A 17,494-nucleotide genomic window follows, 5' to 3' on the forward strand; every position below is an offset into this window, starting at 1 on the left:
GTGCCTCGTTTTGGGTTTGGAGCGATAGTTGGGCCTTATGTGTTTTGACCGTCAATAATGGGCCTGTGAGAAGCCCAAATATGACCGTCTGTTCATCTTCGTGCCTTCATTCTCGCAATTTGCCTTCTGCGACCAAAATTTGAAGACGTATCAAAATCTTGCTTTGTTGGTTCCATTTGAAGACACCGGGTCACCTGTAAATCGGGTCGGATCCTGGAAGGATGATGGATCCAGCAAACACCACGCTTGGAAGGATGCTATTGGACCAGATCACTCCGGCGGTCATTGTCCTTCGAACGCCGCTCGTGGAGGAGTCCTGCCGTCGGAATGGACTCTCCTTCATTGAAATGCTAAACCCTTTCTGCAAATTCAATAACATCGATGGTACAGTCCACGAAGCTTTGAGTGCTGAATTGTGGAATTGGATATACTGATTTATTTTATGTGTCGATGTTCAGTGCCAGTGAGGACAGCTAGTGATCAACCTTACAGGCTAAGAAGATTCAAATTGAGATTGTTTTATGCTTCCGAAATACGGCAGCCAAATATCGAGGTACATTTACTTTGATAGTCTTTATCTCGCATTGGCTCGGTTATCAGATTCTACGAAATGGAAAGACGTTTATTGTTTTTGTTTTTTGACCACTGTTCTTTCGTAATGTGCATTTCGTGGTAAGCTTGTTGATCATATGAAGCTATAATACAGGATAACATATAATTTGAAGGACATTAATTTGATGGTGTTTTGGGCCCTGTTCTTAATTGAAAGTAAATGGCATTCCATGTAGAGCTGTTTGCGTCTTAATTGTTTGGCAATAATTTGAGGTTCAAGGATTTTGGAGTCGTTGGCCTTAAGCGAGTGTTTCGGTTAACTATATGAGCATAAGCGGGTATTGCCAGATTCCTCGGTCATTCAGATATATACTTCATGGTGAATCTTTAAACTATTTGGGGTTACTTAACAAATATGTGATATTGATTCCATTATATGGTCTGAGTTATCTTATGTGACAACATTATAACTCGGCTGGTACGCAGTCTCAGGATTCCTTTGGGATGCTTGAGCTATTGTATTGAAAATAACATTACATCACTCCTCTCTTACTTTCATCGTTAATAAGTCAATTTGGGTGTTGTGGTATGGATGCTATATGAGATGGTTTGATGATTCCCACCTTTGCTTTCTAATCTGATAATTTCCCACCCAGGTTGCTAAAGAGAGGTTAAAACAAGTAATCACTCAGGAGGGAGATAAATATATTTCTGGGCTGTCCTCAGACCCACCTGAAATTGGGAATGTAGCACCAAGTAAGTTGTAAACCATGTAACTTGTACACTGGAAATCCTTTTGCATCTAAGCCAAAAGAAAACGGGTTGATGGATGCTGCCTGAATGTGTGCCTGTGATTATGCATTTTACACTTGACATTTTTGTAGAAACTTTACATATTGGAGTCTGATGTTAAGCTGACTATTATTATTAGACGATGAATTTGATATATCTACCTTTGAGGTCTTTGAGTGATACAATCTGTTATTTGAAAAGGTAAAACAATGCATTTGATATTAAAAAGTTGAATGAATTGTACAGCTTCTGAGCTGGAGTTTGTGCCATCTTGGTTTCGAATATTCAATAAAGAGCTAGTAGATACAGTCTCATTTTCAGAACATGAAGCTTTTGATCATCCCGTGGCATGTAAGTTTGTGTAATTTCTGGTTCATTTTACATAGTGCTCAACATTATGCTTTCTTGTACATTTTTCACTTTGCTCCGTTGAAAATCTAGTTGTTAAATGCTAGAGGTTCTTGCTTAAATGTTTGCTTATCTTTCTGCCTTTTGTGCCCATGCGAATAGGCCTTGTGGCTGTCTCTTCGAAGGATAAAGATCCCATTGACAAATTTGTTGACCTCTTCAACACGAATCAGTTGCCGTCTCTCCTTAATGATGGTGCCATGGATCCAAATATTTTGAAGTATTTCTTGTTGGTGCATGATAATGATGCTGGCATGCTAGAGAAGTATAACTCAACCTACTCCCCTTTTGTTTTTTTGTATCACACAGGGAGTGCATGAACATCATCGAAATATTTTTATATCCATAATTGAATAGATTTGTTTTGGATGAATTTTGTTAAACACAATTCATTCACAAAATTCATTATTTAATGTTCTTGTTTGCATTTAACACAAGGAAGGTGGGTACTTCAAAGAAGCAGTAAATCCATTCAAATATCTTTGGGGATCTTTGGGTTAATATGACAGACTTCTTGCATTTGCAATATACTCTTGTTGGCCTTTGTGTCTAAAGTGTCGGTAATGATGAATCTGCAATGGCTTGGATTTACTTTTAATTGAGAAACTGAGACATTATAATGTAAGTTCTTTTTCTAATGAAATATCCCAGACTAAATTTAGCTAACATAGAAGTGTCAATGTATAAGGGAAGGAAATTATATGAACGCATAGCGCCTGAAAGTGGGAATCACTGAGTGAACTAGGAGTCAGCTGGAATTATTTTGAAAGTGCGGAGATAAACTGTGTAAGCATCATAGTTCAACTCGGATCTAGTATAATTAGTTGACTATCAAAAGATTGTATCTAATAATTGTGAAATTCAGTTTTTCCATTTGCTTTATCTTAGGCGTTGGTGATCATTTATAACTTTTTGCTTGGTCGTGAGGACTTTTTCTTCCTCAAGGATAGGTTAAATTTAAACTTATTATTAAATGGATGCTCTATCCCCTGTAAGGGATTCCCATACTTGACATTCTTTATTTAATCACTATTTACTTACTTAAAGGACTATTTCCTTGAAAACATATTTGTGATGACTCCAAGGTTAGCACGGTTAGTTTTATCAGCCCAATTATTAATTGCATGGAATTTACTATCAACTTCCGATTGGTTGAAATTGAACTCACTTAGGTTGAATTGAAAACTGTAGTGCTATTATCTTAGCTCCAAAGTGAATATTTTTTGTGATGGTATACTGAGTAGTGTGGTTTAGTAAATGGTGTCAAGGCCAAGAATGTAAACCAAATAGTTCTTAGAATGTTGAAGTCAATTGAGAAAGTTCTAAAAGAAGGACAATATTGGGGTATCTGATCCCTTGTCACCGTTATCCGGAACTTGCCTGTGGTCTCAGGCTACTTCACTTTATATCTGCAGTTAAGTTTTATCTACAAAATAAGGGTTTTTGGTCTTCATGTTTTTTCCCTACAGAGCTACCGGTATTTTGACTGAAATGAGGAGTACATTTGGTGTGAATGATTGTCGTTTGTTGTGTATTAACTCGTCTCCGGATGGCTTAGAAGAACATCAAGAAAATCCATGGGCATATTATGTGAGAAAAATTCTGAAAATTGACATTTATTTCTTTCCTTCTCGCCTCTCTCATAGTTAAATTTGCTGGCATACAGAAAAATCATACTTCACCTAAACAACAGTTTGGTGGCTTCCTTAATTTGGATGATATAAGAGAGGTACTTACTTCACCTGGCTAATGTTTCTTTGTGGAATTATTATCTGTAAAAGTAGTGGATCAGCCATTTTTTGGTTTGAACTCTTCAGTTGAGAAATACAGTGCAAGATCTCTCTTCTAAGCACATCATTCCTCTCATGGAACTAAAAATACGGGTTCTTAATCAGCAGGTATATTCATCTCACAGTGAGATAGTTTGCACTCGTGATTAGTTTGGCTCAAATGAAATTATTGTCATCTTTGCTCTTGTTCTGCAATTTATTCTCTATTACACCAGGTTTCAGTTACAAGGAAAGGATTTAGAAATCAAATTAAAAACTTGTGGTGGAGAAAAGGGAAAGAAGATCCACCAGACGAGCATGGGCCAATGTATATTTAATCTTCAAATTATTGCCTTATATAGTTATATTTGATTGGGCATATGAATTCTGCCATTTCCATTTCTCTTTGCTTTATCATTTGGTTTGTTTAATCGCTGCTGAAGGTACACTTTTAGCTCCATAGAATCTCAGATACGAGTTTTGGGTGACTATGCTTTCATGTTACAAGATTATGAACTTGCTTTGTCAAACTATCGACTTATTTCTACGGACTACAAGCTTGACAAAGCATGGAGGCGCTTTGCTGGTGTTCAGGTACTTCTTTGCTTCTGTTCCGTAATCATTTATCTTCTTCTTTTAGGTGGAAGTTCCGGGATCATATATTTGGCCATCTACTGGGCACTATATTACATTTTTATATTGTTTTGTCTTGTTTTAGTTGTCACATACTTGATTAGAAGCTTTATGCTCTATTTTGGTTTCAATCCATGTTAGAAAGTTTTCTTTTTAAATAGATTCTATTTGTTGGATACTTGTACTGTTATTACATTTCTTTTTTGAAAATACATTGCTTGACCCCGTGAATTTCATTTTCTTTTTCCCCCCTGGTCAATTAGTGCTACCACAGAAGAAAGAAAATAGTAGCCAAGACCATTTCACGGATTCAAGAGCAGGATCGGATTGGTCTGTTTGATTTTCATTTTATTTGGTAATAATTGAGCATTGCTCAGAAACTCTTTGCATGGAGAAGTTTGCTTTGTTTGTTCCATGAGCAGTTTCACGAACAATTTCATTTTTTGGATTATTTTTTGGTTTTTATGCTGCAAACATGAGATTATAGCCTTCTATATACTCTACATCAAACTATAACAGTGACTAAATTATGCACTTGTCTGATCTCTTCTTTCTATAATGTATTAATTTTTGTCTTTCAATGCTTTTACAGGAAATGATGGGTTTATGTTGTTTTATGTTGGATCAGTCGAGAAAAGATGCGGAGTACTGCATGGAAATTGCTTTTAGTGCTTATTTGGTATTTATAAGCTTAATTTGCTGCATTTTGGTTTTTGATAGAGATGTTTTGAAGTTATGTATAAAAATCCCCTCTTTTCCACTTGCAAACAAAATTAAGATTTTTCTTGGGGTTCCATTAATCTACTGCAGGTTCATGTAAGAAAACATGTGGAATATTGCATGTTCACACAAGAAAACTTTAACTGGTCACTAGAATATTCAGCCTGCAGATTGGTTGATCTTGATTTGTGACAGTTCTAGTGGTAGTTTATCATGTCATTTTACTTCGCCAGATTTCTGACCTGGACGTTGGACGTAAATATGAATTTTGTTCTCAACATCAAACGATTGTCAATTTGTATATTTTTGGATTCAGTTGGTAACTGTAGCCTCTTGGAATTGTGTTGGGTGGAGATCTGAACTTCTTGATCTGAAATCTGAGCTCTACTGGTTTATAGGCTTAAGCTCTTTTTGCATCTTTATTTTGACGCATTGATGGTGTGAAATGGTGTCTAGGCTGATTTAAGCGATAACATAACTAGATCTACAAGGTCCATGTTATTACATGTTCTTTGGTTATCAAGAATCTGAAATTTTTGATTAGATTATATCTTTTAATTCAGAAAATACCATCTGGCATGAGAAATGCAACACGTTGTGGCCTTTGGTGGGCAGAAATGTTAAAGGCTAGGGGTCAGTATAAGGATGCTGCAGGTGTCTATTTTCGTATCTCTGGTGAGGTAATGCCCATGATTTGATGGTTGAACTGATGAGAGATTGTAAAATATCTTCCTGAAGCACATAATATTTTAGGAACCCCTGCACTCAGCCGTGATGCTTGAGCAAGCATCCTACTGCTACTTGCTATCCACACCAACCATGCTACGAAAGTATGGATTTCATCTTGTTCTTTCGGGAGATCTCTACAAGAAATGTGGTCAGGTGATGGTTTCTTACATAAGTATGCAATTTATAATTCATGGTTTTTGTAATGATCTGAAAAAGATGTTGGCTTGTCCTTGATCAGATAAAACACGCAATCAGAACATACAAAGGTGCCCTTTCTGTCTTCAAAGGCACTGCATGGGTGCACATTAGGGATCATGTTCATTTCCATATTGGAAAGTAAGGAAGCTCTCTAATCTTGATTGGTAAATTATAGATTTTCTATTTTTCCATGCTTCATTCATGTTTCAGGTGGTATGCATTTCTTGGAAATTTTGGTGAGGCTGTTAAACATATGTTAGAGGTCCTGGCATGTGGTCATCAACCCAGGGCGACTCAAGAGTTATTTTTAAGGGGCTTTTTTCAAGTTATTCAGGTGTCTGCTGCTAAATTGCTTTTGTTCTCTTAAACTGTTTCTCTTCCATTTTGTTGTACCTGTTTCCTTTTCTTCCTTTTTTTTCCTGTTGCTAGTTGGTAATAACCTCATGGGGTCTAATCCCAAATTTTATCACTAATATGACAACCTATTAAAAAGTAGTTTGTTTTGTCGCATCTGCAACTGATAATGATAATACTCCTGTAGATAAAGTTTAGGCCATTGCATCCATCCTATTCACGCTCAGCGAAAAATATTAATTTTTAGTCATTGCTGCCACTTGAAATTATATGTCAAAAGTTACCTGTTATTTTACTGTTGAACTTTCATGTGTTATCCAGTTCCTTTCTCACAATGATACGAAAGCTGAGTTAATGAAAGGTGTATTCAGCAAGTTGTTTAAAATCGAAAATTTGGGTGTTCGTTGCTTAATCCTCTTCTTAGCCAACTCAAGAAATTTAAATTCACCCTTGTGTTCTTCCTTCATGCTCATATTTACTTTAATGTTAATTAAACGTCAGTGATATCTTTCTTTTACTTGTTTCGTTGTAGGAAACTGGGAAAGCATTTGAGATTTTCAGGCTTCAGTTACCTGTCATAAACTTTCCTTTAACTAAAGTTGTTTTTGAGGATCATCGAACTTTTGCTTCAGCTGCAGCAGTAAGTTAGTTTGCAGTTCTCCTTAATAACAAGCTGGTGGTGGGGTTACTCATTTTTTGATTGCATACATATCTGATCGATCATCTATGTGGTGTTACTGTCCGTATGCCGACTTGTCACTTGATGATTGAAGAGCTGTTTTTTAGTTCTAATATTATTCTTATTTATCATCAACGCTCCATCCAAGTGCCGTGATGGTTATTGCCTATCGAGTGTTGATGATAGAGGATTACTATAACTTTGCTATTGGTGGAGTAAGATGATCATTCCAAAAACGGACGAACCACTGTTTCTGATTTTTCAAACTTAGTTTATGTTTTGTGAGCCCTAATAAATTCATCTTCAGGATGTTTATTGTGGGTGTCCCCCCTCCCTTGTAACAAAAAAAAAAAAAAAATTCATCTTCAGGTGTCACATGAAGATAGAAGAACTCTCTTTGAAATTATAATACACATTACTTTTGTGGTGCTGTTCCATTGTGGTTGACTTGTGCTCAGAGTTATTTTCAGTCTTTTGGTCGTAGATGGCATATCCTCTGGTTTTAAAAGTTGCCAACTATTGGATGAAGAGAAAATGGCACACAGATATTTATGCAGCCATTTTTTGAATTGAACTTGAGCTATATCTGCTTTCCTGTCTTTCATGATTGGTTTGGACTGAAGATTTTTAGAATCCGATTCCTATTTAATAGTAACTCATGATAGTCCTTCAGTATCACAATAAAGCCCTAGAGTCTATGGCTGTATTTTGTGATAAAATGGTAACTACTGATTTAGAGCTGTTGCATTCATTTGTCTTTTTTCAATAAAAACTTGATGTCTCTCTTACTCTTGTTAACTCTAAATGTTGGAAATTGTCATTTCACCAGTAGTTGACTTGGAGGGTTTTGCTTTCAACATAGTATTATGAATTATAGTGTCATCCAATCTTGATTTCTATCTGTTTCTTGGAGTATGTTCTTTTATTGATGCTTGCAGTCCCAATTTCCTGACCTTTAGGCAAATATTGAAGAAAGTTTATGGCAGTCTTTGGAGGAGGACATAATTCCATCATTGTCAGTTATGAGGACTAACTGGCTGGAGTCACAACCAAAGGTCATTCCAAAGAATTACAAGGAATCAAATGTATCTGTTTCTGGAGGTATGAATGAAGTTGATATTATGCTCTAGTTGCAGAGTGTTGGATATATTGGGTCAAACTTCGCTGCACGTATTCCACCGATACTGGGGACAATGTTTAGTTTGTAATAGGATTGATGACATGACTTTGTGGGATCTTACTGTAATAATTTCCAGGACGTAGCAAATTTATGGTTGTGCATACTTCCTTTTTAGTTTAATGTAATTTGTCCTCTGACTAATACCTGAGCCTGAGGCTATGCTTACGAATGCTTCTGTCTTGCAGAAAACATAGATAAAATAGTTTTTTTATAGGTTATCATGTCGCCGAGTTCATGATTATTTTTCGTGAGATTTGCCTATGCCAAGCGCTTGGTTTTAGAATTCTTTGCAGCATTTCGGAAGCTCCTATGAAGATGGTGAATATGTCTTACATATTCACTTTTAGATAGAAATTGTGTTATCTGGTCATTGTTGACAAACTTAACCACTTATCTTTATTTTTTAATCAGAAATTTGCTATCTTAAAATTCTTACACATGATCACTACCCGAATCCAGACTTCCATCCACCAAAAATTCTTGGTTCTGAGCCTGGGAGTCCAGAGTAGGAGATTTACTGCTTAAAATCTTTGCATGTTTTCAGCTAACTTTTGTCATTCAGCTAACTTTTTTTCTGGAGCATGTATGGTTTTTAGCTGCACAAACTTAATTTGTTTTTTTCTTTTCTTATTGCAACACATTCGTTATTTCATGGCTCATGCAACGATTTGATAGTATATACTGATAGTTGTCTTCTATTGTTGTTGATATGTTCACTCTGTGGAGTGCTTGCCAACATTTCATATTGTTTCCATGACTTTTCAGAGTCAATAAAGGTGGATGTGAATTTGAGAAACCCACTTCAAATCCCTCTATCCATTTCAAATGTTTCACTAGTATGTGAATATTCAGCAGAATCTAACGAAACTGAATCAGGTAACTTTTCTTTTAGTAATTTTCCTACTGCAAATCAATGTTCTGTTTCTATTTTCTCTGGACCTTTCTTATATGTATTAGTTGATATGAGTGAGTGCCTGTCCTCTTAGATTTGTATATTCTTCCGTCTTAAGTCTTTATATTGAAGTTAAAATTGACAAGAATCATTAGCATAACTACTGTGGGCCTATTTTGAATAATGCAGATTCAAGTAGCACTTTAATTGACTATGGGAATGCCTTGGAAATGAGAGCCGTGTCAACTAGTGGGTATGTCAGTGATGCAAAGATTGGGATCTTTTGGTTTTTGATATCTCCGTGTGTTTTTTTTGAAAATTAAGCATCTCCCATGTATTTCGATACATGCCTAGCTTCCAAAATAAAACACATTGTTGGGTTATATTTATAACTGCCCCTGCAAAAATTATGGTTCCTCATAATTTTTTCTTGGTTTTACCATGCGCATGCTATGTGTGACTTTTGCTGATAATATGTTCTTGTCCAATGCAGGGATGAGAGCTTAGACACATCTTTCTTTACTTTATCTGAAGTTGACATTTTGATGCAAGGTGGTGAAACTATATCGGTGAGCTTTGCTAATAATTAAACGTAGAATTTTTTTATTATTTCTCATCTTATACTAATATGTACTCATTTACTCCGTCTTACGTTTATTGATATTCTATCCCTATTTGGATGTCTTATGTAAAATCTCTGAGTCTTTGGCGAATATCCAACATAATACCTGGTTTTGGTCTGAGAACATCAGATTTCAAAATACAAACAAAAAAAGAAAAGGAAATCCATACTCTCATGAAAAGAGTGTACAAAAACACTGCAATAACAGAAAGCCTTATCTTCATTCCTTACCCTCCCAGGAATACTCATCACTGTTAAAGCCTTTCCTCAAATTTGTTGGGGTTGGCTAGGTTGCTTGTTTAAAAATTAGCCTAGTCCCAATAAACCTCGACTAAATATCGAAGTAATAAGGAGAGGAATTGAGTTAGGTTGGACCATGGCTAAAAAACCGATGCTTCCACTTTCAATTAAAGCTGAAACTGTAACTGAACTGTTTGGATATGGTTTCGGTTCCAGTTCTGGTTTAGTTAATGGTTTGAACCAATTTGAACTAAATTTTATTTTTTAAAACATTCAACGGCCAAGAAAAGAATAATAATACCATTCATAATATGATAAAACTAATTGAAGTTAATTATTTAATGATTTATTACAAAATATTATGAATATTTAATTTTTATTGAAAATTAAAATAAAAAATAAATAAAAGTATAGGTTAAATGTAAGCTATAAATTATATAGTTTACTTATATAAATTAAGTTGTTTGTATGCACTATAAGATCTTAAAATTTTATAATTTAGGGTCTGATTATGTTTTCACATGATTTTGGTTTCTTTTTATTTTTATTTTTAGGAACTGGAACCGAATCATAACTCCTAGGTTTCCAGTTACAGTTTTGAATGTGAAGCCAAAAAACAGTTTCGCTTTTAGAGACGGCTTCGGTTTCAGTTCATGTTTCCAATACAACCTAGGTCGAGTCTAATTAAGTGTCTAGAAATAGTTGTGTCGATAGTTGATGCATGAACTAAGGACCAAAGTAAGAATATGTCCGCAATCAAATTATCTCTTGGTGCAAATGATTTAGCTATTAGAGAACGAAGAAATATATATCTGATAGTTCTAAATATATCCTTCTAACTATGTCCCGTGTTTATCACCACTCTTCTCATTCGTTGATGCATAGTATTTTGTCTCTGTAATAAGTACTCCAATTAGTTTCTTCAGGTTGATATGTTGTTTAATGGAATTATAAATGTTCTCTCACACTCTTTTTCTTTAATCTTCAGGTTCAGCTAAGAGTCACTCCCAAAGCAGAAGGCACCCTAAAAGTAGTTGGTGTTAGGTGGAAACTTTCTGGTTCAGTGGTTGGAGTTTGTAACTTTGATTCAGATGCTATCAGAAAGAAAGTTAAGGGGAAAAGGAAACCAAAGCAATCAATCAAAGGAAGCCTGAAGTTCCTGGTGATAAAGGTACTGGCTTTGTTGTTTTTGTTGAAGTGGCATAATTTATATTTTACTTGATTCTGGATAGTCGAATGGTTACAAATTCCTTATATTCTACTTATCTGCTTAAACTTGTTTTATATCCAGAGCCTACCCAGACTTGAAGGCGTCGTTGACAATTTACCTAAAATAGTTTATGCGGGGGACGTTCGTTGCCTTACTTTAGAGATAAGAAATCCATCAAAAATATCCGTGAAGGTATTGTTGTTTTTCTTTTTCTTTTTTACTTTTTTTAGTCATTTATATTCTTGTCAACAACTGAGGAAGCATGTGATTTTACTTCCATCACATTGTCTTTAAGTAAAAAGTGTTGGCTGATCAAATGCTCGACTTTGCCCTTACATAAGATCTTCCCCTGATTATAAGTATTATGAAAATGAAAACTGATTCATATTTAAGAAACAGTTTTTTGAAGATAGTATTGATTACTTGTAATTTGTTGTAGATGAAGAATTATAAATTTTGGTATTCTAGTCGTTTCTTTTTCTTTTCAATTATTTATTTTGAACCAATAGTTTATAATTTTAAATTTTAATTATATTAAATTAAGATTATTTTTTTATTAAAAATTCTTATAAATTTGTCAAATAAATATTATTTTTGAGAGTAAATGTGAAAACAATATATTTTTATTTTAATTAATTATTTTGGAAAAAAAATTTGCACCCCTCAGCCAAAATTTCTAGCTTTGTCCCTGCCAGTGTCATGTTATTTATTATTTTATTCTTTTTCAACTAACTCTTTTTAATACTCTTAGATTAGATTTATGCTGTCCCTCACTTGTACATGGAAAACATTCTAATGTCATGTTTTTCATATGGTGGATTGTTTTAATTTATGGATTGTCTGGTACATTTTACGTTTAAACTCATGCTTTGTACGGTGGTTAGTGTGACATATCACTCACAAGCTGTTTTGACTTCAGTGAAATGATGAGATGTGCAAAATCTGATATTAATGATGATTGCTGCAGAATGATTATCCATTCAAGAGTGTATTGCTTCCTTCCGCGCAATCACACGAGTTCATTTTTAGGATATGAATTCTTTGTTTCCCAAAATGATTAAAAGTTATCTCTTCTCTACTGATTTTTCATTGTTGTTGAGCTCCTGGTGCTTGTCAAAACCACATCTTATCTCTGTTTTCACGAGGGTTTGATTAGTTACTATCTTATAATTTCTCCATTTGCTCCAGGTATTGGAGGAGGTAAACAATTGTTTGTTGGTATGCCCTGGTTAATTTGTTTATATGGTGACATCCAACTGCACTGGATTGAGGGAATATTACCTTTGTTTACTTTTTCTGATGTTTTCTCTTTTGGCAGAATTTGAAAGTGCGGGTCAATCATCCAAGATTTATTAACGTTGCAGATCAGGAAGTTATAAAGCAAGAATTTCCAACTTGTCTTGAAAAACAAGCAGATTCACAAAATTTGACTTATCTGGATACTCAGAAATATACAAATAGTGTATTTGTGTTCCCTGAGGTCATTGGGCTCTACCTTTTATTTTTCATGTGCAATGTCTAACATATTCATTGTATTTCGTTTTAACATTTCAACTCTTTTTTTCACAGACTGAACCAATTTGTTGGGAAAAGCCATTAAGGTGGCCCCTATGGTTTAGGGCTGCTGTAGCTGGAAATGTTTCGCTCTACATAACCATTTACTATGAGATGGAAGATAAATCAACTCTTATAATATATCGAACTTTAAGGATGCATTACAAATTGGAGGTATGTACTGAAAAGAAGTATGATCTTATTGTGGCTGTATTTTAAGCTCTATTGGTAGCATGCAAAACTTAATTGAATATCAGAGAGCATTCTTGTTGATCATTTGGTATGACTCATCATTCAATATAAGGAAACCTACTTGGTGCTATTTCATTCATCAGCCAATTGAAATTGGGATGTATTGGTAAAGGTAGATATCTCCAACAGCATATCTATCATTAATTTTCTCCTTACTCGTCATCTGAAAATTTATAGGTAATTCCATCTCTGGAAGTGACATTCCAACTCAGCCCTTCTCCTTCCAGATTGCATGAGTTCCTTGTGCGGATGGATATTATCAACAGAACCACTTCAGAGAGTTTCCAAGTTCACCAATTATCATGTGTTGGATACCAGTGGGAACTCACGCTACTTCAATCAACAGATTCTGGCTTTCCTTTGGATTTCTTAATGGCTGGACAGGCTTTGTCATGCTTTTTCACGCTAAAGGTTTGTATCAAAGTTGGATATTTTCTTGAAATGATTCATGGAGATTCCTTTTGATAATATTCTTGTTGGGTTTATGCTTTGTGCCTGTCAAGTTTCAGAATCTTTTATCTGCTGCCGTATGTCAAATTATTATTTTAGATAATTTTTACATGCCATATCATAAATTTAGACACCAAATGGATAGTAGCTTGAAGCATTTTGGAAATTAGTCATGTGAGTTGCCCACATACTTTTACCTCGACAGGATTTGCTAGAGGTGTTTCCATGCTTAAATCATTATTGTGTCAAATCTGGGCAATTGACTCCAGACTGGAGCTGTGTGCAATTTTTTGTCTTCTTCTTCTTTCTTTTTAATTAATTTTTTTAATAATGATATATACTGTAATACAATGCTGATAATGTTAACCCCTATAAGCACCAGTCTCCACTTTATTCTTATTAAATTTTCAACATCTTATTTGTCAGTTGCCCTTCTCATTTTTTTTGGTTATTTTTCTAGAGTTATTATTGTATTAAGTTTTTTTTGGATGCAGAAATTCCAAACAGGAGTGACTGGTGAAGACGATATATCGTCTCTTTCCACTTCAGCAAGGGCAGATGTAAAACTCTGTGCTAGGGATTCCAAACAGTTGTATGATATGTCGATATCGCCTTTTATCATATTTCACCATTATGAAAGAATACACCAGAAAAGACCAGACCAGGTTAACCCTGCCTTTGCTTTCTATTGTCCTGCTGAATTGGCAGTTGGCATTGACATACTTTGGTTCATCCTCAATTAAGTTGTTAGTGATGAGCTTTTTAAATATACGTAACATGAATGAGATGTTCCAGATTGAAAAAAAAACGGTTTGTTCATCCATGCTCATTCCATCTCAAATTGAATGGCTAAGTGGCATGGGTGAATATTTTGTATTATCATTTAATATCTGTTGGCACAAAATGGAATGTAAAATAAGTGCCTCTTTTTTTCTTTTTATTTTGGTTTTGTGGACAGTATGTGACTGTAATATTAGGGATACGAAATGAAACCGCGTGATTGACTGAAGCCATCAATAAATGCTTTTGTTGATCTTTGTTGAAAAATGTGAATCTTCTGTTTTCGTTTATACTCCCATCTTTTTCTTATAACAGGAATTTCACTGTTGTTTTTATCTTTTGGCATGGATTAGGATCATCAAAACACAGTCGACTTCATCTTGATTACTGAGTCACAAAGTGATTGCGATCCAGGGGTATCAAGGTCCAAAGAAATTTTCACTTATCACACATGCCATTGCAGGTTCGTCCATTTCTCTAGAGTCAATTCTTGCTGACGAATAACGATGTTTCCAGCAACTTTGAAGCCATATTTTTGCCTTCTTAATGCTTATCTTCTTTATTTACTGTTCTTGTTTCTGTCTATGCTACAGAATTGCTCGTACAAGCCCAATATCATGGCTAATGAATGGCCCACAGATAGTGAGGCATGACTTTTCTGCTGCTTTATGCGAAATTAATCTTAACTTTACCGTGCACAACTCCTCGGAGGATAATGTATCAGTTCGGCTCACCACCCACGATTCTACAACGCCCATAAACACACTCGGCAATTCTGCTTCAGTTTCTGGAAATGAATTGGGTTGGTACAATATATCTCATTCTAGTGACGTTAAAGGAACATCTGATGTAATGGGAACTCGAGCTAGCAAGACCATGTTGCCCGAGAGCATTTCACCTTTCATTTGGTCAGGATCAACTTCAACTCACTTCAACCTCGACCCAATGTCTACCACGGAAGTTCCTCTCCAAATTAGTGTATTTTCTCCCGGTACATATGATCTATCGAATTACTCATTGCACTGGAATCTTTTACCGGCTGCTGGTAAAGGAGATGATGCGAACAAGTCACGAGTGTCATCTGGTACTTGCCAGGGGCATTCTTATCATATCACGGTGCTGCAAAAAGAATGATATTTTCTTGTAAGTTCCTAATTTGAAAATGTTAATTATTTTCAGTGGTTTTTTACTTGCAACTTATAAATCACGATGATTCCATGTATTATTGTAGCAAGATAGAATTTAGAAATACAAAATTGAATAAGCCAGTTACAGCTGAACCACCTGTAATTTTTTCATTTTTAACCCATCTGGACGTTTTGTGGACCAATGTCGGCGTTTTTCTTCTTTATCTCTTCTGAGAAACAAATTTTACCCATTTTTGAATTCTTTTGTTTTTAATATGGTCCTGGAATATTATGATGTCGTTCTTTTGCATGAGCAAAATTTGATAAATGAATTTTAAATGACTCGCTATTCTCATTGTACTCATTGTGGCGGAGAAGTTTTACGTCAATTTCTTTTATAATCTACACGTATATTCAATGTGTCTTTTACGTGAGATTTAAGGGCCATATTAGCCCGCCGATGCTTCTTCCAGGAGAACACAGTGCTTGTACCTAAGAAGTCGCTGTAAAGCGTACTGTTGTCAATAGAGCTCATACTGCAAACATCATGAAACGCTTCATTACAATCTTGTTTTTAAATTTTTGTGAGGAATGTAAGATGGGCAAAAGAAGGAACGAATAGTTGGAAAGCGTCCTTTCATCAGTATTTTCTTTTTAAAGTTTTTCTTCTGTTTCTTGTGTATATTCTTGCACAATAGGAGATTCCTGCAGCAGCTGGATCTCAATGCTCCAACCCATAGTCAGAGATATAGTTTATATTCGCTGATGTATCGCTATGTTTGAATTGTTCGTTTTGGTCTTTCAAAGTCAAAATATACTCTCATTATTCGTCTCAGTTACGTTTTTATAACAAATCAACAATACGTATAAGCGATGCATAAAGCAGCCATCTTATAAGCATCTCTCTCGTACCACCAACAAATGCACAAGTATTGGGTTTGTGAGCCTCGCCCAATTGCTACCCGGAGTAACCCATAAGAAAATACGTACACTTTTCAAACCAAAAAATCATATACAAAATATTAATTGCTGGCGAATATATGAATCATGTGATTGAATGACAATCAATATCCGAGGTAGTGGATCACTTCCATGGTCGAAGCGAGAGAACGACGATCAAGATGATAATCAACAAGAGCAAAATCCCGAAACAAGCCCATTTCCTAGTATTCTTTTGATGCTTCCTGGCTACCTCAAGCTGCTTGGCAGCCCCCCTGACATAGGAATTAGCCCTATTCACCTGACTCTCGATATCATCAAGCTGCTCCCCCTGGCTCTGCACTAAAACCGCCATATCCAAGAATACTTGGTGCAATTCCCTCAAGTTCCTCTCTATTTCCTTTACCGCATCATGCCTCTCTTGAATCTCCATTATAGTATCCATCACCCGCCCTCTTCCCTGTTGCTGTATCGCTTTCTGCAGAAAATTCTCGCTCTCACCTGTCTCTATCAATCTATCCAAGATTTTCTCATCCGGGTTTTCCCCAGTCACTGTGTAGTATCTCCGCTGCACCGTCTCTCTATACTCGGAACCCATTTTCTGTCTCAGTTCATTGAACTTATTCATGGTTCCCTGGAGCTTTTTCCTCAGGCCATTGACGACAGAAGTTCGAGTCCGGTCTGATGAGCTTCCAGGGCCAGATCCAGGTACGCTGCGGTTGGCAGTGTTGGAGCGGTCTAATTCTTCCAGGCCGAGTTTAATGAGTTTCGCAGTTTTTAGAGTAGCAGAAACGTCGGAATCCATCCGTGATCGGAGGCTCTTTATGGCTCCAGCGTTGTGCATGGTCTTGCTTTGCTCGTGCGCGGTCTGGAGCTGGCCGTAAAGGGTCTCCAGGTCCTGGAGCTGGTCTTTGATTACCTGCACGTCCTGGAAGAATCTGTCCAGGTTTTCGCCACCTGTTTCGACGGAGCCGCTCATCTCTATGGTATGGGAATTCTGCGGCGGGGAATGGTTTTCTCCCCGAGAAAATGATCTTGATAGTAGATCGTTCATGATTTCTCTTTATCAATGCTTCTTTCAGTTTATGATTTGAAGCTCTATATATATGTGATAACTAGATTGACATATGAATCGATTTGAACGTGAATTATTAATAGCATAATATGTTGAAAAATATGGTAAAATTCGGCAGGTTGAATGGGATAGAAATAAGACTTGTCAAATGAATGCGCCTGCCTGTTAGTTTCTTAGAAATACACCAGCAGGTAAGACCTCAAGTTGCATAGAATGTTCCATCTGCCTTGTCTATGTTACCCATTGCATATTTCATATTTAACTAATTTTTAACGAGATTATACGGAAAAGGAGTCTAAAGATGGATACAAATATGAGAGATCTTCAAAGACACATCTA

The 17,494-nt window shown here is 35.8% G+C and overlaps 2 protein-coding genes across 2 annotated transcripts; one reads left to right on the forward strand and one right to left on the reverse strand.

The window, feature by feature from the left end:
• Window positions 1-105: 105 nt before the first annotated feature.
• LOC140985535 (uncharacterized) lies at window positions 106-15,340 on the forward strand. Its single transcript, XM_073453376.1, has 28 exons — window positions 106-384; window positions 459-553; window positions 1,209-1,308; window positions 1,591-1,695; window positions 1,855-2,017; window positions 3,222-3,342; window positions 3,419-3,481; window positions 3,570-3,650; window positions 3,758-3,849; window positions 3,965-4,115; window positions 4,747-4,833; window positions 5,438-5,554; window positions 5,628-5,756; window positions 5,842-5,939; window positions 6,012-6,135; window positions 6,688-6,795; window positions 7,794-7,935; window positions 8,780-8,890; window positions 9,096-9,159; window positions 9,400-9,475; window positions 10,757-10,939; window positions 11,060-11,170; window positions 12,297-12,458; window positions 12,548-12,706; window positions 12,962-13,195; window positions 13,729-13,899; window positions 14,368-14,477; window positions 14,608-15,340. Exons 1-28 carry the CDS (start codon window positions 222-224, stop codon window positions 15,146-15,148), a joined length of 3,861 nt encoding a protein of 1,286 aa, XP_073309477.1. The 5' UTR covers window positions 106-221; the 3' UTR covers window positions 15,149-15,340.
• Window positions 15,341-15,960: 620 nt separating this feature from the next.
• Window positions 15,961-17,284, reverse strand: LOC140963129 (syntaxin-121-like). Its single transcript, XM_073422410.1, has one exon. It carries the CDS (start codon window positions 17,132-17,134, stop codon window positions 16,226-16,228), a length of 909 nt encoding a protein of 302 aa, XP_073278511.1. The 5' UTR covers window positions 17,135-17,284; the 3' UTR covers window positions 15,961-16,225.
• Between the last annotated feature and the right edge of the window lie 210 nt (window positions 17,285-17,494).

This window comes from Primulina huaijiensis, chromosome 1 (assembly GCF_012295235.1).
Source record: "Primulina huaijiensis isolate GDHJ02 chromosome 1, ASM1229523v2, whole genome shotgun sequence".
NCBI classification, from domain to species: domain Eukaryota; kingdom Viridiplantae; phylum Streptophyta; class Magnoliopsida; order Lamiales; family Gesneriaceae; genus Primulina; species Primulina huaijiensis.

Bases quoted from the DNA above. Each gene is read 5' to 3' on its own strand.
- LOC140963129 (XM_073422410.1), bottom strand. From the start codon at position 17,134: ATGAACGATCTACTATCAAGATCATTTTCTCGGGGAGAAAACCATTCC.
- LOC140985535 (XM_073453376.1), top strand. From the start codon at position 222: ATGATGGATCCAGCAAACACCACGCTTGGAAGGATGCTATTGGACCAG. The intron at 11,171-12,296 runs GTATTGTTGTTT...CTCTTTTGGCAG, and splicing joins CATCAAAAATATCCGTGAAG to AATTTGAAAGTGCGGGTCAA. The intron at 12,459-12,547 runs GTCATTGGGCTC...TTTTTTTCACAG, and splicing joins GTGTATTTGTGTTCCCTGAG to ACTGAACCAATTTGTTGGGA.